Source organism: Acipenser ruthenus, chromosome 9 (genome assembly GCF_902713425.1).
Source record: "Acipenser ruthenus chromosome 9, fAciRut3.2 maternal haplotype, whole genome shotgun sequence".
NCBI lineage: Eukaryota > Metazoa > Chordata > Actinopteri > Acipenseriformes > Acipenseridae > Acipenser > Acipenser ruthenus.
This window is the reverse complement of record NC_081197.1, coordinates 32,594,423-32,608,834: the sequence shown is the minus strand read 5'-3', so window position 1 is coordinate 32,608,834 and position 14,412 is coordinate 32,594,423. Positions and strand designations below refer to the sequence as shown.

General features: G+C 36.1%; 1 protein-coding gene across 2 annotated transcripts; it reads right to left on the bottom strand.

Annotated features, from left to right (window-relative positions):
* Window positions 1-991: 991 nt before the first annotated feature.
* LOC117406336 (PCI domain-containing protein 2-like) lies at window positions 992-14,015 on the bottom strand. Of its 2 annotated transcripts, none has more exons than XM_034010273.3 (15): window positions 13,919-14,015; window positions 11,037-11,186; window positions 10,671-10,760; window positions 9,907-9,980; window positions 9,092-9,157; window positions 8,615-8,656; window positions 7,862-7,916; window positions 7,501-7,604; window positions 6,824-6,899; window positions 6,560-6,701; window positions 5,930-6,030; window positions 2,908-2,981; window positions 2,402-2,527; window positions 1,385-1,508; window positions 992-1,203 (listed from the first exon to the last, which is right to left on the bottom strand). In XM_034010273.3, exons 2-15 carry the CDS (start codon window positions 11,070-11,072, stop codon window positions 1,114-1,116), a joined length of 1,200 nt encoding a protein of 399 aa, XP_033866164.1. In that variant the 5' UTR covers window positions 11,073-11,186; window positions 13,919-14,015; the 3' UTR covers window positions 992-1,113. The 2 variants fall into 2 exon arrangements, with proteins under 2 accessions (XP_033866164.1, XP_033866165.1); XM_034010274.3 differs by lacking the exon at window positions 13,919-14,015 and adding an exon at window positions 12,293-13,292.
* Window positions 14,016-14,412: the final 397 nt, after the last annotated feature.

Here is a 14,412-nt window from a genome sequence, read left to right as displayed (position 1 = left end):
ATTAGGAAATAACACTTACTACCCAGGAACCAAAAAAAAAAAAAAATTGTTACACGGTGTAATGACCAAAAGCCTTTGCTTTAAAAGGAAAGAGAAAGACCGGAAATAGAACAGACAGGAAGAAGATAATAACAAGAGAGAAAGAATTATACATGTTTTTTTCTGCACAAACTAAGAGCTCAGTTTCACTCAATTTGTTTTTTTGGTTTAATAATTAATACAGTTGCTAAATGCAGTTAGTGAGAGTTGTAAAGAAAAAATGAAACCAAGTTTTCGTTAAGAAAATAAACTTTGTAGTTGGTTATTATTTGGACTTCAGCTAAGCTATACAGTGTTATGTGTAACTGCCTTTGAATTAAAATTACATTACAGTATTTTACTGTCAGGACTACCACTGCATTTAAGCATCTGTGGCTTACTTATTTTCTGATGCGATGCAACTCTCAGTTTTTCATTGAGGAGATGCAAAGCTCAGCAATCCCCCTCCTCCTCAACCTCACTGCACCACGCTGCAACCCAACTCCCTCTACATGCATATCACACAATAACACTGCTGTACTCAGTATGTATTCAATGAATGTGTGTTCACTTTGAGACAAATTTTCACATACAGAGAACACAAAAAATGCATAATGCAGTGGCACAGTCACTGTTTGATTACAAAGAATGCAGTGTTTCCTGCATCACTGCAAGATCCACGCTGCGTACGTGCCTAATCATGCGTGACCAAATTCAAAAACAGCTTATTGGCTGTACATATCATTGCACTTGATACAGAACCGTATTACATGTACTCAGTTTCCCCCCGAAATGATTCTTATAAGCGGACTGCTTGATTCTTACAAGCAGATTATTTTACATTGGTTAGTATTGGAATGATTTTGTCCCAGTGGTTTTGATGCGCTGGTTATATGTTATTGTTTTGATCACTATATGCAATTGATACTTATATCAGTGATTCTTATAAATTCAAGGCACTGTATTAGCAATAATGAGAATATATGTTTATTCACATATAATTAAACATATCACTCAACAATACAAGGTCATTCTGAAAAACTGTTCAATAATGGTCTTTCACATGACAATAAAAAAAAAGTCTGATTTCTTGCACTAAGACACAGTGGACAGTGGGGGGAATGGATTCTGTTTGCTGACAACAAGCTTCTGATGTTGGTGAGAAATGTACCCCTTGATGTGTCCCTGGTAGGGGGAAAAACAAAAAAAACAGGTTAAATTAGAGGAGGGGAAAAATACACACAAACCTCTTATGAACAGACATCGTTTAAATTTAAAAATGTCAATACTTCAGTCACAGGGACTTTAAACAGAAGAAAGAAACATGACGTCTGCCATTGAGCCATTTGGACAACGCTGTACTTACCATGTAGATCAGATTAGCTAAAATGCACTGAACTTCATCAGTGTCCACATCATCCACCTGCATGAATTTAAGGGCAACGAGAAAAGCATCTAGTGGCAACTGGTGGGTTTTAAGCAACTGATACCTTGAAAAAAAAAAAGAAATAATAACTTATGATTACATTCATTATATTTGAAAATGACAAGCAGTTCAAACAGATATAGCTCTGTATTCATTTAACATATTAGGTGTTTGTGATCGAGTGCTGTTGCAGTGACGTGTGGGTAGTGATGTCACGGACCAGGAAGTAACAGAAACCAAACAACAGATGGCGGATGTGAAACTGAGCGCTACGGCGCTCAGCTATTTTATTAAATAATAAATAAACAAAAGGTTTAAACAAACACACTAAACAAAAAGGCGCGTTGGCCAAACAAATAAACAAATAAGGTTTAGCAGTTGTTTAGCTTTTAATCTCCTCTCTCTCTCAAATAACCTGTTTCGCCTCTGACACTCTCCCCGAGGGTAGAGAGCTGCAGGTTTATATACAGTGACCATCTCCCGATTAGCAACAATTAATCAATGAATTAACTCGGGAGATGGTCACCGTCTGCACGAGTTTAATAAGGATGCGCGACTGTCAGATAGTTCAATAAATCACTAGCTGATCAGTCACACATCCTCACGAGGTTTTTAAAAACACAAAAACAGTAACAAATAACCGGCGCTTCGTTGCAAAATAAACATAAATCATAATATAAATAAATGATAAACAAAGGGGCGGGACACTCCGCACAGGGTTGCACACATCCAAACCCACAAACATCAAAATGTAAATAAATCCAGTCAACGTGCTGAACAGACCTGTATAATACTCCATTTAAATATTGTTCTATTCTCCTTGATACAACAACATTAGCTGTGCTAGGGAAATACCATAAAGATTTATGGGGTAGTCACTACAGTATATGTAGACAGAAACTCAAAGACAACCCAAATTTGATAGCTTGAACAACCAAACCATTTTTTTTTACTCACACTTTCTTAAAGAAGTTCCTGTAGGTGATGATTTTTAGCTTCTCGAGAATGAGAAAGATGCCACAGCGAATGAAGAAGGCCTCGTGTTGTGCCAGGGCATCATTCAGGAGCATTAGATTTCCTTCACTATTGATAAAGCACAAGCACGTAGGAGAAATCACATTGTTTACTGGTAATACTAGCTCAAACCGAGAACCCAATGCACTTAAATGGTTTTATTCGAAACATTTTCTGTTGCACGTGATGATCTCTGTTAAAGTACACAAAGCTAAGAAAATGATCCTAGTAGACAGTATCTAATACGTATTTCCATCACGTTGTAGATATCACATCATGTAAAACATGTATTTGATTTTTTAATGGCATTTATAACAATAAAATCTACGAACATACTGTATCTTGCACTCTCTTCAGTGCTGTACTTTCCGTTGATGGACTAAAAAAAAATAATAGGTGTTTCTTAAATAGCAGGACACCAACAGTTTCAAAAGCTTAAATACAAATACCTAACAGCTTTAGTGACATCTGCAAACTGTAGAAGGTCATATTTTCTCAAGAGCTGGTTTGTTGGCATATGGCCCTGTTAAATAGAAACAACACAATCAAGTCAAACAAAACCAATACATAAAATTCTTCATGTTGATTAAATTCACTTTCTGAAATGCAGAGATCTTTAATAGTGGCACACATACTGTATTATACATTTCAATTACTATCAGTTTCACAGACAAAGCTGCCATTAGCACAGTAACACAATGATTAAACACGTTATTATCCCCCAGAGACAGAGGAGAACTGCTTATCCACTTTAGATAAAACTTGGTTAGGATGTTCCTTATCACAAGTTATTTAATATATGCAACCTAACTTGTTTCTAGCTAGTGGATGTAGGACATGGTAATCTTTTTCAAGGTACTGATTAGGGTTGTCAAAAATACCGATACTTTGATACTACCGCGATACCAAATTTCAGAAACGGTTCTGAGCTTCATTAATTATGCATTCGGTAATACCGAAAAACAGAAAGGATCGGAGCACTCTGTACTTGTATAATGAAAATTGCGTAGGGGGGAAAGACTCTAGTTATCTGTCAATGTATCAAACACACTTCACAGATTTCTCCCTGAGGTTAGTCTAGCTTTACTGCGGTCGCCCCCGGGCTCGGCCTTCTACGACGTAGTACACAAGAGTGGTACATCAGAGGCGCATATGCCTGTCACTCTTGGAAAGGATATGGGCATCTACGTCGGTGGGAATCTGACTGACTGCTTCATGCTGTGTGAGAGAGCACCGGATGGAGCAGATGCGCAGGATAGCAAAGAAAACATTGCGAAAAAAATAAAACAAGATTGCGTTTCCCTTGTTTTTGTTCATTTTCTTTACTTTTATATATTGTTTTGCATTTCTTGCATTTACTATAGTTTTGTTATAAGTGGCTGTAACTTTTGTTCTGGTGTTCCAATTTTAATTCTTTCATTTTAGACATGTTCCCAAGACCTTGAAGTTTGATTGTAAAATACATTTTTTTCTACTCAGAGCACTTAAAAAAATATTTACTGACAACAAATGTTCTTTTTTTCTAAAAAGCTTATTTTATTTATTTTCATGCTGCCATTCATTAGTTTTTTGTTTATTATTATTATTTATTTCTTAGCAGACGCCCTTATCCAGAGCGACTTACAATTATTACAAGCTATCATTATTTTTACATACAATTACCCGTTTATACAGTTGGGTTTTTACTGGATCAATCTAGGTAAAGTACCTTGCTCAAGGGTACAGCAGCAGTGTCCCCCACCTGGGATTGAACCCACAACCCTCCGGTCAAGAGTCCAGAGCCCTAACCACTACTCCACACTGCTGCCCTACGTTTCCGTACTAAATTTAGTGGGTATCAAATCAAACAAGAGCGTCAAGATTGTTTACCTTTATTAAAGGAATGTTCTCTTATTTTGCGTGTTCAGATGTTTGTTTGTTTTTTGCCGTGGTATTGAAGAGGTATAGAGTATCGTGAAACTGAACTGGTATCGTATCGAATTTCAAAATTCTGGTATCGTGACAACCCTAGTACTGACAGGTCTAATTTTGTGTTTACAGCATGGCAGGGATGTAATTGAAATTTAAATTCTGCTATTTGGCTATCTGTAGACATCGAAACATTTGTTTTCTTTTGAATATTCATAACTTGATTAACATTTTCTCCCCATTCCTCATCCACTCAAAGTATTATATTTTTGTGTAAGTATTTCAATTTAGTTTTTGATCAAGCTAGTTACTACGCCTAGCACTTGTCACAATAATAAAACTGATTGGCCAACAGAATCAGGTGATAGTGTGTTTGTGAACAGGGAACCAAGGTGCGATGTTTGAACATCACTTCATCCTCCGATATCGAAATGTACCTACTGTATACTAGGATGCAATGTAAGGCTGATTATTACAATGTCAAGAGTCAAAATAAAACAGCATTTTAATAAAAAATATTGTGTACTTCCTAGAAAATAGCACCGGGAAAATATTGCATAGTAGACCAAAAAAAAAAGGGTACAAATCAGTAAAAACCTGAGTTAAAAAAAAAAATCCTATAATTTTTCAGTAAAATTTGGTACAAACCGGAAATGCATAACACTAATTATAGTCTATCCAACCCCCCAGCTACGGGCCATATACAGTTCAGTAACTGAAACCAAAAAGTATTTCTGCCAGTTTAACATTGCTGTAGTGATGGCTTTCTGCATGAGGTATTAATTATGTTATTAATTATAAGTGTTACTAATTCAGTTGCTTTTAATATGCTTTTATATTAAGTTTCTATACAGTATTGTGTAAGTTTCGAGTTCTTTCATTTCCAGTCGGCAAAACCAGCTACTATCAGTTTGGCATAGCCTAACACGACTGGAAGTCACAGATAAGTGTCGGAGCTAAACACCAAAAGGCAGGATATTAGCAGAGATAGTGTGAGATGGGGGAGGGGAACTGAAAGACAAGAGGGATGCGCACTGCTGGGTACAACGTGGTATGCAACCCCCCTTTTCCCCCGCAGCGGGAATGTGCAATGATAGAGTGGAAACCCCTATCATTGGACAGAAGTAAGACAAATGGGAGTGGAGTCAACAAGTGTTTACAAAGGTATAAATATCAAACATTGTAAAGTTTTGTCAGTCTTTTCATCTCTTTCGAATTGACTCCATGGATATCCGTGCTTTCTGATACAAACATATGCACTGAGCTGTACTGAGGCCTTGTCCAAAGTCAGTTTAAATCTTGTGCTTATGATTGTATTGGAGGTATACCTTTCTTGTACATAAAGTGTTTTTGAATCAAAAACCATTTGTCAGCTTAATTTCTTGACTACATTACAAAGAAACAAAAGAATTACATAGTAACTCCTACAGTACACGTCTCTGTACATTACAAAACCCTGCAACCCTAAGGTTTCAATAAGATTCAATAAACAGATTTTTATGGCAGAGAACCAAATTTTAAAACCTGTGACAGACCTTGAATGGTTTTGTCTTTTCTACTCACCAGAAGCATTTTCACGGGCAAAAGGTAAATAAGAATCATCCGTTTGTTCTTTTGACTGGATCTGTGACAGTGTTGAAAGGAAAAGGACAGGTACTCCTCCGCTGTAGTGTAAAGGCACCAATTAAAGACTCAGCAAATTACAATACACGTCTGGACAGTGAGAAGGGAAAGGAAACAAAACTGGGCAGAGAAATGGGGATTTAAAAGCCTTATATTCTCTAGGCAAGTCTTAAAATACTGTTTTACGGCATAAATGTAAAGGAGGAACTGAAGATGATCAGATGGCAGCGCTCTCCTTTCATAATGACTAAGAAGCTAAATAATGCACACGAAAAATGGGGTAAGGCTAAACTTCCTTATGACCTGTTATGATTTAAAACACTGCATTATACAAGAAAGCGAGTGGTCGTGGAATGGAACCATGGAGCAAACGGGAGCCATGACCATATGGCCCAACAGCTAATGGAGAACTGGGAGTACTAAAATGAGAATGCACAGCATTCCAAATTCCTTTTTTTTTTTTTTTTTTTTTTTAATTAAAAAAATGTATAATTCAATATTTTGGATGAAGTAAAAAAAAAAAAAATCTATATATATTTTTCATAATTGTTTTGTAACTTGTTGAGTCACCTTGTTTGAAATCGCTATCAAACATTGCTTTCCTGCCCACATAGTATTTGTAGGTCACCCTCTGTGCCATGCTGTATTCATCCTTCAGGTTCGAGCTGTCAATAGCCCTGATGAGAGGTTTGCATAAGTGTAGCTTGTTAATCTGTTTAAAAAAAAAAAAACAGTAAAAGCCAGATCTGTACAGATACAACTTGTAGAGTTACATATGCTATTGACAGAGGGTATGAGCAACAGAATATAAAATATTAAACAAATCATTCTTACCTTGAAGTAAATTTTGAAGAGCTGGTTGATGAGAAACAACATCCCCCACTTTTTAGAGTCATCAATGCCGGCACGGCTGTAATAAATCAAGATCACTTTTTAGAGTCATCAATGCTGGCACGGCTGTAATAAATCAAGATCACTTTTTAGAGTCATCAATGCTGGCACGGCTGTAATAAATCAAGATCACTTTTATTTTTTTTGGGGGGGGTGGGGGGAGATTTAAAAACTTCACTAATATTTAACATCGACTGGACACCACTACACTCTCCTGTACCCCCTCCCCACTGTTTACAGTGCAAAATTACATTTAGTTTCTTAAGAACATTTATTCATATTCAAACAGTTTGTGGAAATAGAAAGCAAGAAGAAGAAAAAAGGTTTAAGTGAACACAAGCTAAATGAAAAGGGTTGTGCAATTGTGATATTTTGGTAGATTGTATACATGTACAAAGTACTAAAGTGTTAGTGTATGGCCCAAAGACACAGCATTTAATGTGCATACTGTGTGGTCAACTTCAGAAGTGATGTTTCTATAGAAAACAATTCCCACTGAGAAGCTAGTAATTCAAGGACTCAAAATGCACTGTATTTCTGTGGCTTTACTGAGAAATGGTAAACAGTAACTCCTGCTGGAGAAAAAGAGTAACTGTATTTAAGATCTATGGCATTCTCACTTGTCACTGCCACAGATTCTGAAGCAGCTCATCAATTGTTCAGCTGCCTTTTCAAGCATGTCCCCCACTTTGCCCTTTCCTTTTTTGGATAGCTGCTGGTCTGCCTGTCACAAAACAAAACATCTTGTTTAAATGAAAAACAATATATCATTAAAGTTCTATCACTGCATGGCTCATTCCCATTGGCGGGGGTTTAAAAGATCAAATGCAGAACCGGGCCAAGAGAAATTATTGTGACGTTTAAAAAATGTGCATATGTATACAACAGAGAACAAAAATCTGGAAAAGGAATCCTGTCTCAGCATGGTAGATGAACTACAAACAAAGATTCAAGATTCTTATGGTTTAGTTGAATACTTACATTATTGGCAAAAATCCGAAGATCTAGGGCTACAGAATACATCATTGGCAATGCCCTAAAAAAGACAATGAACAAAATACAGTGCAACTCTGTTTAAGAACCAAACAAACGTCTGTTAAGAGTGACATTAAACCATTATAATTAACTAATCAATCTCTCTCTTTCACTCTCTCTCTCTCTCTCAAGCTTACAATCAGAAAATAGCACCACATTATAAAAGCCATTATACTTTACTTGTTTAGTTGTTTTAATACAGTACAACTAGTTTTTAGTTAAGGTACATGTCTTGTATTACAATTAGTTTACCGTATTATGATTGGTTAATGGACTAACAAATCTATAAATAGCTGCCCCTTGCTTTAAAAAAAAAACATTTACAGATCCAGACACTACATCACATGCAAAATCAAAAGGAGAAATAAGCATTTGACAAGTGAAAGAAAAACTCCTTCTAAAATGAAGACGGACCTTATTGATACTTTGTTACCTTGTAGACTGAGAGGAACTGGGGAATTTGTAGTGCTTAGTAGGGATGTGTGACCAAAAAACCTTTCACACATAAAAGCCAAGTAAAAACAAAGTGATCAGCCTAATAAAGTTCTACCAACAAACATTTTATAACATGGCCCCTTTTGTAGAAATCACATCTTTATATGGATGATTCTTACTTGGCTGTTTCTGCACGTTAAGTTTTTGGTAAGACGTGTAATAACAATAAAACACAGTCATTGTTATGCTTTTCTCCACACTTACCAATTTTCTTCTTTGTGAGCTTGGAAAGCCTTTAAAAAGGATGTAAAATGTTAAGGGCAATAAGAACTAATTTATATGAACACATGAAACAGCTACACAGCACCCAGTATGCAATTTACATTGAAAGGAGACAGAGGCTACTGTGATTGTAGTGAGATGCATTTCTTACTATCAATTTGTTTCTTGGATAGGTTGATTACGTTTAGAAACCTGACCAAAATTCACAAGAGCAATGTTCTCATTTTCCTGGGAATGGGACACCTTTTGCCATTAACCCCCCCCCCCACTCAGATTCCTTGTGGTTTATAAAAAAGCAATGAAGATAAAGTATAGTATGTATGACTTCCATCAGAAACCCAAGAATGGTTTAGCTTGGTCTTTTTCAAAACATTACAAGATCACCATGCTCAATTTAAAGTGGCCTGTTGATTCATCTGAAAAATACACAGCCTTCATTAACTGCTACTCAAAGGATATTGAACCACAACAGTTTGACATTTGTATGCTTCTGCAAAGTCATGATTTGACACTGCATACGTACACCTGCAAAGACAGGAAACAAAAAGAATACATGTTTACAGTAAAGCAAAGTGGAGGTGTGTGGAAGGGTAGCTTGGCAGTTGAGGTTGGCACACAGAAGGAATAGCAGCAGCATTTCTTAGACTGAGGAGATGCCGTGAAGCATTGGGAGAAGCACTTATTTTAAAAAATAAAACTAATGACTAAACAAGCAGGGTTGGGAGTTTGCAATATCCACAGCACAGGCACCTACTTTCCTTGAGGGCTAAGCTGAACTGAGAAGCTGTTTCCCTGGTCCTATTTTACACATGTAGCCAGGTTAAATTAGAAATCAATTATCCAGTTTAGCCAGACCACGTTCTCATTTGTTATTGGTCCAGGGATAGGGAGTTTGGTCACAACATAAACATTCACATTTCCAGTTTGTCCTCCCTGTCAAAATGTACTATTGCACTTTAGGAAGGATTGGTCATGTCCTGAAAGTGCTTGTTAGTGTGTTACAAATACAATTATTAAAGGGAACTGCAGCTGATGGAAAAAATATTGAGGCAATGACTTCATAAGAGTGACACAAAATACAGGCTTGGGACTTCTTTGCATTTCTATGCACACATAAAATACAACAGCAGAGATATGGAAACGTAAAATACCAATCAAATTCCACTCTGAATACAAAATAAGTACTCATATATTTTGAAGCTTTGCACTAGTTTTAACATGAAGGCAATCAAAATTAAGATTTACCCGAATCAGGTCCAAACAAAATGCTTTACCTTAAATGAGCAGCAACCATTTCATCATAAGGAGGCTCTAGTACTTGCTGGCACTTTTCTTCTGGGTTTGATAGCTGTTTAAAAAAAAATATATAGATATATATACAGTACTGTGCAAAAGTTTTAGGCAGGTGTGAAAAAATGCTGTAAAGTAAGAATGCTTTCAAAAATAGACATGTTAATAGATTATATTTATCAATTAACTAAATGCAAAGTGAGTGAACAGAAGAAAAATCTAAATCAAATCCATATTTGGTGTGACCACCCTTTGCCTTCAAAACAGCATCAATTCTTCTAGGTACACTTGCACACAGTTTTTGAAGGAACTCGGCAGGTAGGTTGGCCCAAACATCTTGGAGAACTAACCACAGTTCTTCTGTGGATTTAGGCAGCCTCAGTTGCTTCTCTCTCTTCAGTACTACAGTACTGTATATATACTAGCTCAAAGAGCCAGCTGTAAACAAAATTTTGAGGTCACTGCAGAAAGCAAACCAAATGTCAAGTAGCATGTCATTTGTTTTTTACCTCAATTACCTCTTTCCTATAAAAAACACACACACACACACACACATTTGTTTTGAGTTTACATAAGCCAAATATACAAAATTAAATAAAGGATAAATTTATTTCGCCAATCTTTTTTTTTTTTTTTTTTTTTTTTTTTTAAACAATGTTACAGAAAAACCTAATCAAATACTTGTATTTAAGTATTTTGTATTATGATGTGGACACAGCGTGTTAATGTGTGGGGGTGTGTAGATTACCTGTAACCTTGGGTTTGCTACGTGAGGGTGCTTGAATGACAGCAACTCTGCACAGAAAGTTCCATCTCTTGTATCAATGGCCTCAAGTACCTATAATAATTCAAACAAATTGTAATGTTTTTCAGTTGATGAAAGAAAACACAATCATCCTAAGGAGTCACAACCAAGGCTTTAAAAAATGAATGTTCATTTATACTAATATGTTCTATGGTATTTTATAGTGAAATTAATACATTTTCCATTTCAATTTGTCACAAGCACAATAATAATAAAAATAAAGAAAAACACATAATAAATGATTATTCTTTTAGACCAAAACAAAATGAATTAATATGACAATCGACAGTGAATTGTGTAGAGTCTTACCTGTTGCAGGTACTGGTTTATTGTGATATGCGCCATTTTATGAATGGAACTGTGCTGGTGTTTGGAATACAATGCAGTGGTTCTCTCTGCTTTTCATCAAATAGTAAGGAGGAGGTCCAGAAGCATTTAAACTAGAAAGAAGCATTTAAACTAGAAAACAAAAAAACAGAAGGGAGACCACATCAAAACAAGTTAAACAACTCAGGTAAGACAACTATTAAATGTATTTATCTTAATGCTAGAAGTCTCAGAAACAAAATGTTAGAATTTGAAGCTACTGCACTAACAAGTAACTACGATGTGATAGGTGTTACAGAAACTTGGTTGTCTGAGAGTGATGGAGACGAATATAATATTAGTGGGTACACACTGTATAGGAAAGACAGGCAGGACAGACGAGGCGGAGGGGTAGCGCTATACATAAGAAATAGTCTTGAAGCCCAGGTGTTAAATCAGGACAAAGAAAACAATGCAGAATCAATATGGGTCAGAATAATGGACACAAATTAAAAGGGCAAAATTCAGATGCTGAGCAAAATAATCTGTTATACAATGACATTCGAAATGCATGTAGAAAAGGAGAAGCCACACTAATGGGGGATTTCAACTTCCCCCGTATAAAATGGGAGAACCCGGTGGGGAGCACGACGGACGGAATTGAAATGGTGGAAATGACAAATGACTGCTTCCTAACGCAATTTGTCAAGGCATCGACTAGAGGGGAGGCATGCCTTGATTTAGTCCTTTCAAATAATGAAGACAGAATAACTAAAACAGAGGTCAGAGAGCCATTGGCAAACTCAGACCACAACATGGTCTCATTTGAAGTATTTTTTAAAACCCCAAAAGTAATGACTAAAGCTAAGGTTTACAATTTTAGAAAAGCAAACTATGAAGGTATGAACCAGAGACTAACAGAAGTAGATTGGAGTAAAATAGAAAAAACATCCACAGAAAAAGGATGGCTGTTTTTTAAACGTAGTATTAGATGCACAAAACAATTACATCCCAAAAGTTATCTAAAATTAAAACATATACGATGTAGTGGGTGATCTACAGTTCGTATTGTTCCTAGTGATTTGTGCAGTCGTCAATCACAACACTTCTGCATCAATGTACCCTTAATTAGAGCCATGTATGGCTGGAGATCTAATTTTAAAGGTGTCAATATAACTTTTTAAATTATTACCATAAAAGATTTGTATTTTAACTGCAATAGACTCTAAAGGTATGGGGCTTTACTAAAATATAATTACCTTTGATCTATTTGTGGCATGTGGTTTTTATTCCGATGAGGAGACTCCCTTAGCCTATTTCTTGCAAACCGACGCAGTAGCAAAGTTCCCAGCAATTTTCCAAGTGGAGTCCACACAAGGTTTTTCTGTGTTTTTTTTTTGTTTTATCAGAGGGATGCAGTACAGTACACTGTAGTTGTGCAAACGTTTTAATATTCTGTTTATTTTTTGTTACGCATTTCATGCATCAATAGTAGCACTATACTCTTTAACAATTACAAAAATCCTCACAACTGATACTGTCTGGCTTTATGGTGTATATTATGAATGTGTGTAATGGAAATATTGTAGTGTTTTCGTAGTGTTTTGGTATTTTGGATGAAGTCAACATGTTGATTAGGCTTCATAAAGTGAATGATCCTGAAAAGGTCAAGAGAGGGTAATTTGATTTGGTGTCAAATTTTGATGACTCACCTCAGTCATGTTTACGACATAATCTCATATGAAGGGAGTTGGGCAATATGCCCACTAGACTTCCCTGATGAAAAACGAATGGCACTTCTTCGCAGTAAATGACACTCTTACACCATTACAGCCAGGGTCAACTGTACATATTAACGTAGCTTACATTTACATGGCAACATTCCTATACAGAGTGAATAGGTACATACACTACAAACACTATTTTATCGCCAAACTTTGTTATCTAGCTATAATAACCAACATAACATATCCAATGCGGAGTCCTTGGTATACAGTCCACACAGGCAGCATGCATATACACCTAATTTAATAAAATTATTATTCATTCTATCCATCTGTTTAAATGAGGGAACAATCACATGTAAACATTCGCAAATAATGTATATTCCACGAGCATAAATCTGCATATTGTTTTAACGCAATGTTAAGGTGTGTAGCATCTTATGAACACAACTAATGATTATGAAATGTATTAAAGCAAGCATACAGCAGTAGCCTATCCAATACTTTGTTGCTTAACATTGTACCTTAGGCTATACCGCTTTCAGTGTATATTATATTGAAGAATATATACACTTGCCCTTAACATTTTACGCGTACCACATTCTGACGATGTACTGTAGCGCGGAATTAAATGCACATTTAATTTGTAACACCGAAAGTTGACGGTAAACCACGGCGATGAATACATTAATAGCGCAAGTATTCACACGGACAAACTTCAACGAAACACTCACGCATGCGTATATCTCAAAGTAGTGCAAAATTCCGCAATAGGCAAAATTTGGCACGAACAGTACCACTTTTTGGCCCTACACCGGTGTAGATATTGTATACTTCCCAGCAACTAGTAATACGACTTTTGCCTCTGTTATTTGCCTGGTACTATCTGTTATAATCATAATAAAATTCCACAATAAACCAGATTGTAATTGCCGGTTTGGCGCGTTGCGTTCAATGTTATATCTGAGTATATTGCTGTTATGATCTAATCTGCATCTTGCAGTCAACTCTACCTCAGCTATGTAATGTGTTAAACCCCTGCAATGCGTCAATAGTTTTGACCACCCACAGCTAACAGTAGTAGGACCTTTTAAAAAAACAAATACCAGACTAACAGTTGTTTTAACATCATTCACTCACAGCCGTAATGCACACACTTACCTCCTTGTTTTTAGTCGGAGAACAGGAAGTTCCTGTGTAAAGGTCACGGAGCAGGTTGTACTTCCAGTTGGAAACTAAATTAGCATTGTTGTCTCCAGCAGTATGCGCACAATAAATTGGGCAACTTTTTACAGAAGAAAATTAATATATTCAGTGTATTTGTATGTAATACATCAATTACGACGTATGCCTCAAACGAAACAAGTATGTGCAGACAAAGACATTGGTGTATTTTATGAACTGATCAAATTCCGTTTTTTTTTTTACATTATGTAACCATTGCATTGTCTTACTCGAGTATTACAGGTACTTAAATATGTTTATACGGCTTCCTACAAAAAAGTTATTTTTTATTTTGACTTGCAGGAATAACGTTCCCCTGGGATTTCCGCCGGTTGACTAATGCCATTAAAAAAATGGCTTAAATTAAAGATCAGAAGCCACAGAAATGTAATATACATTTGTCATGAGTTGAGGCAGATCATTCTGACTGC

What these genes read in the sequence shown, in the direction of transcription:
- LOC117406336 (XM_034010273.3), bottom strand. Translation starts at nt 11,072, where the DNA reads ATGGCGCATATCACAATAAACCAGTACCTGCAACAG. An exon ending in GATGTCACTAAAGCTGTTAG is followed by an intron (nt 2,528 to 2,907) that starts GTATTTGTATTT and finishes CTTTATCAATAG; the next exon opens with TGAAGGAAATCTAATGCTCC. An exon ending in TAGCTAATCTGATCTACATG is followed by an intron (nt 1,204 to 1,384) that starts GTAAGTACAGCG and finishes TCCCCCTACCAG; the next exon opens with GGACACATCAAGGGGTACAT.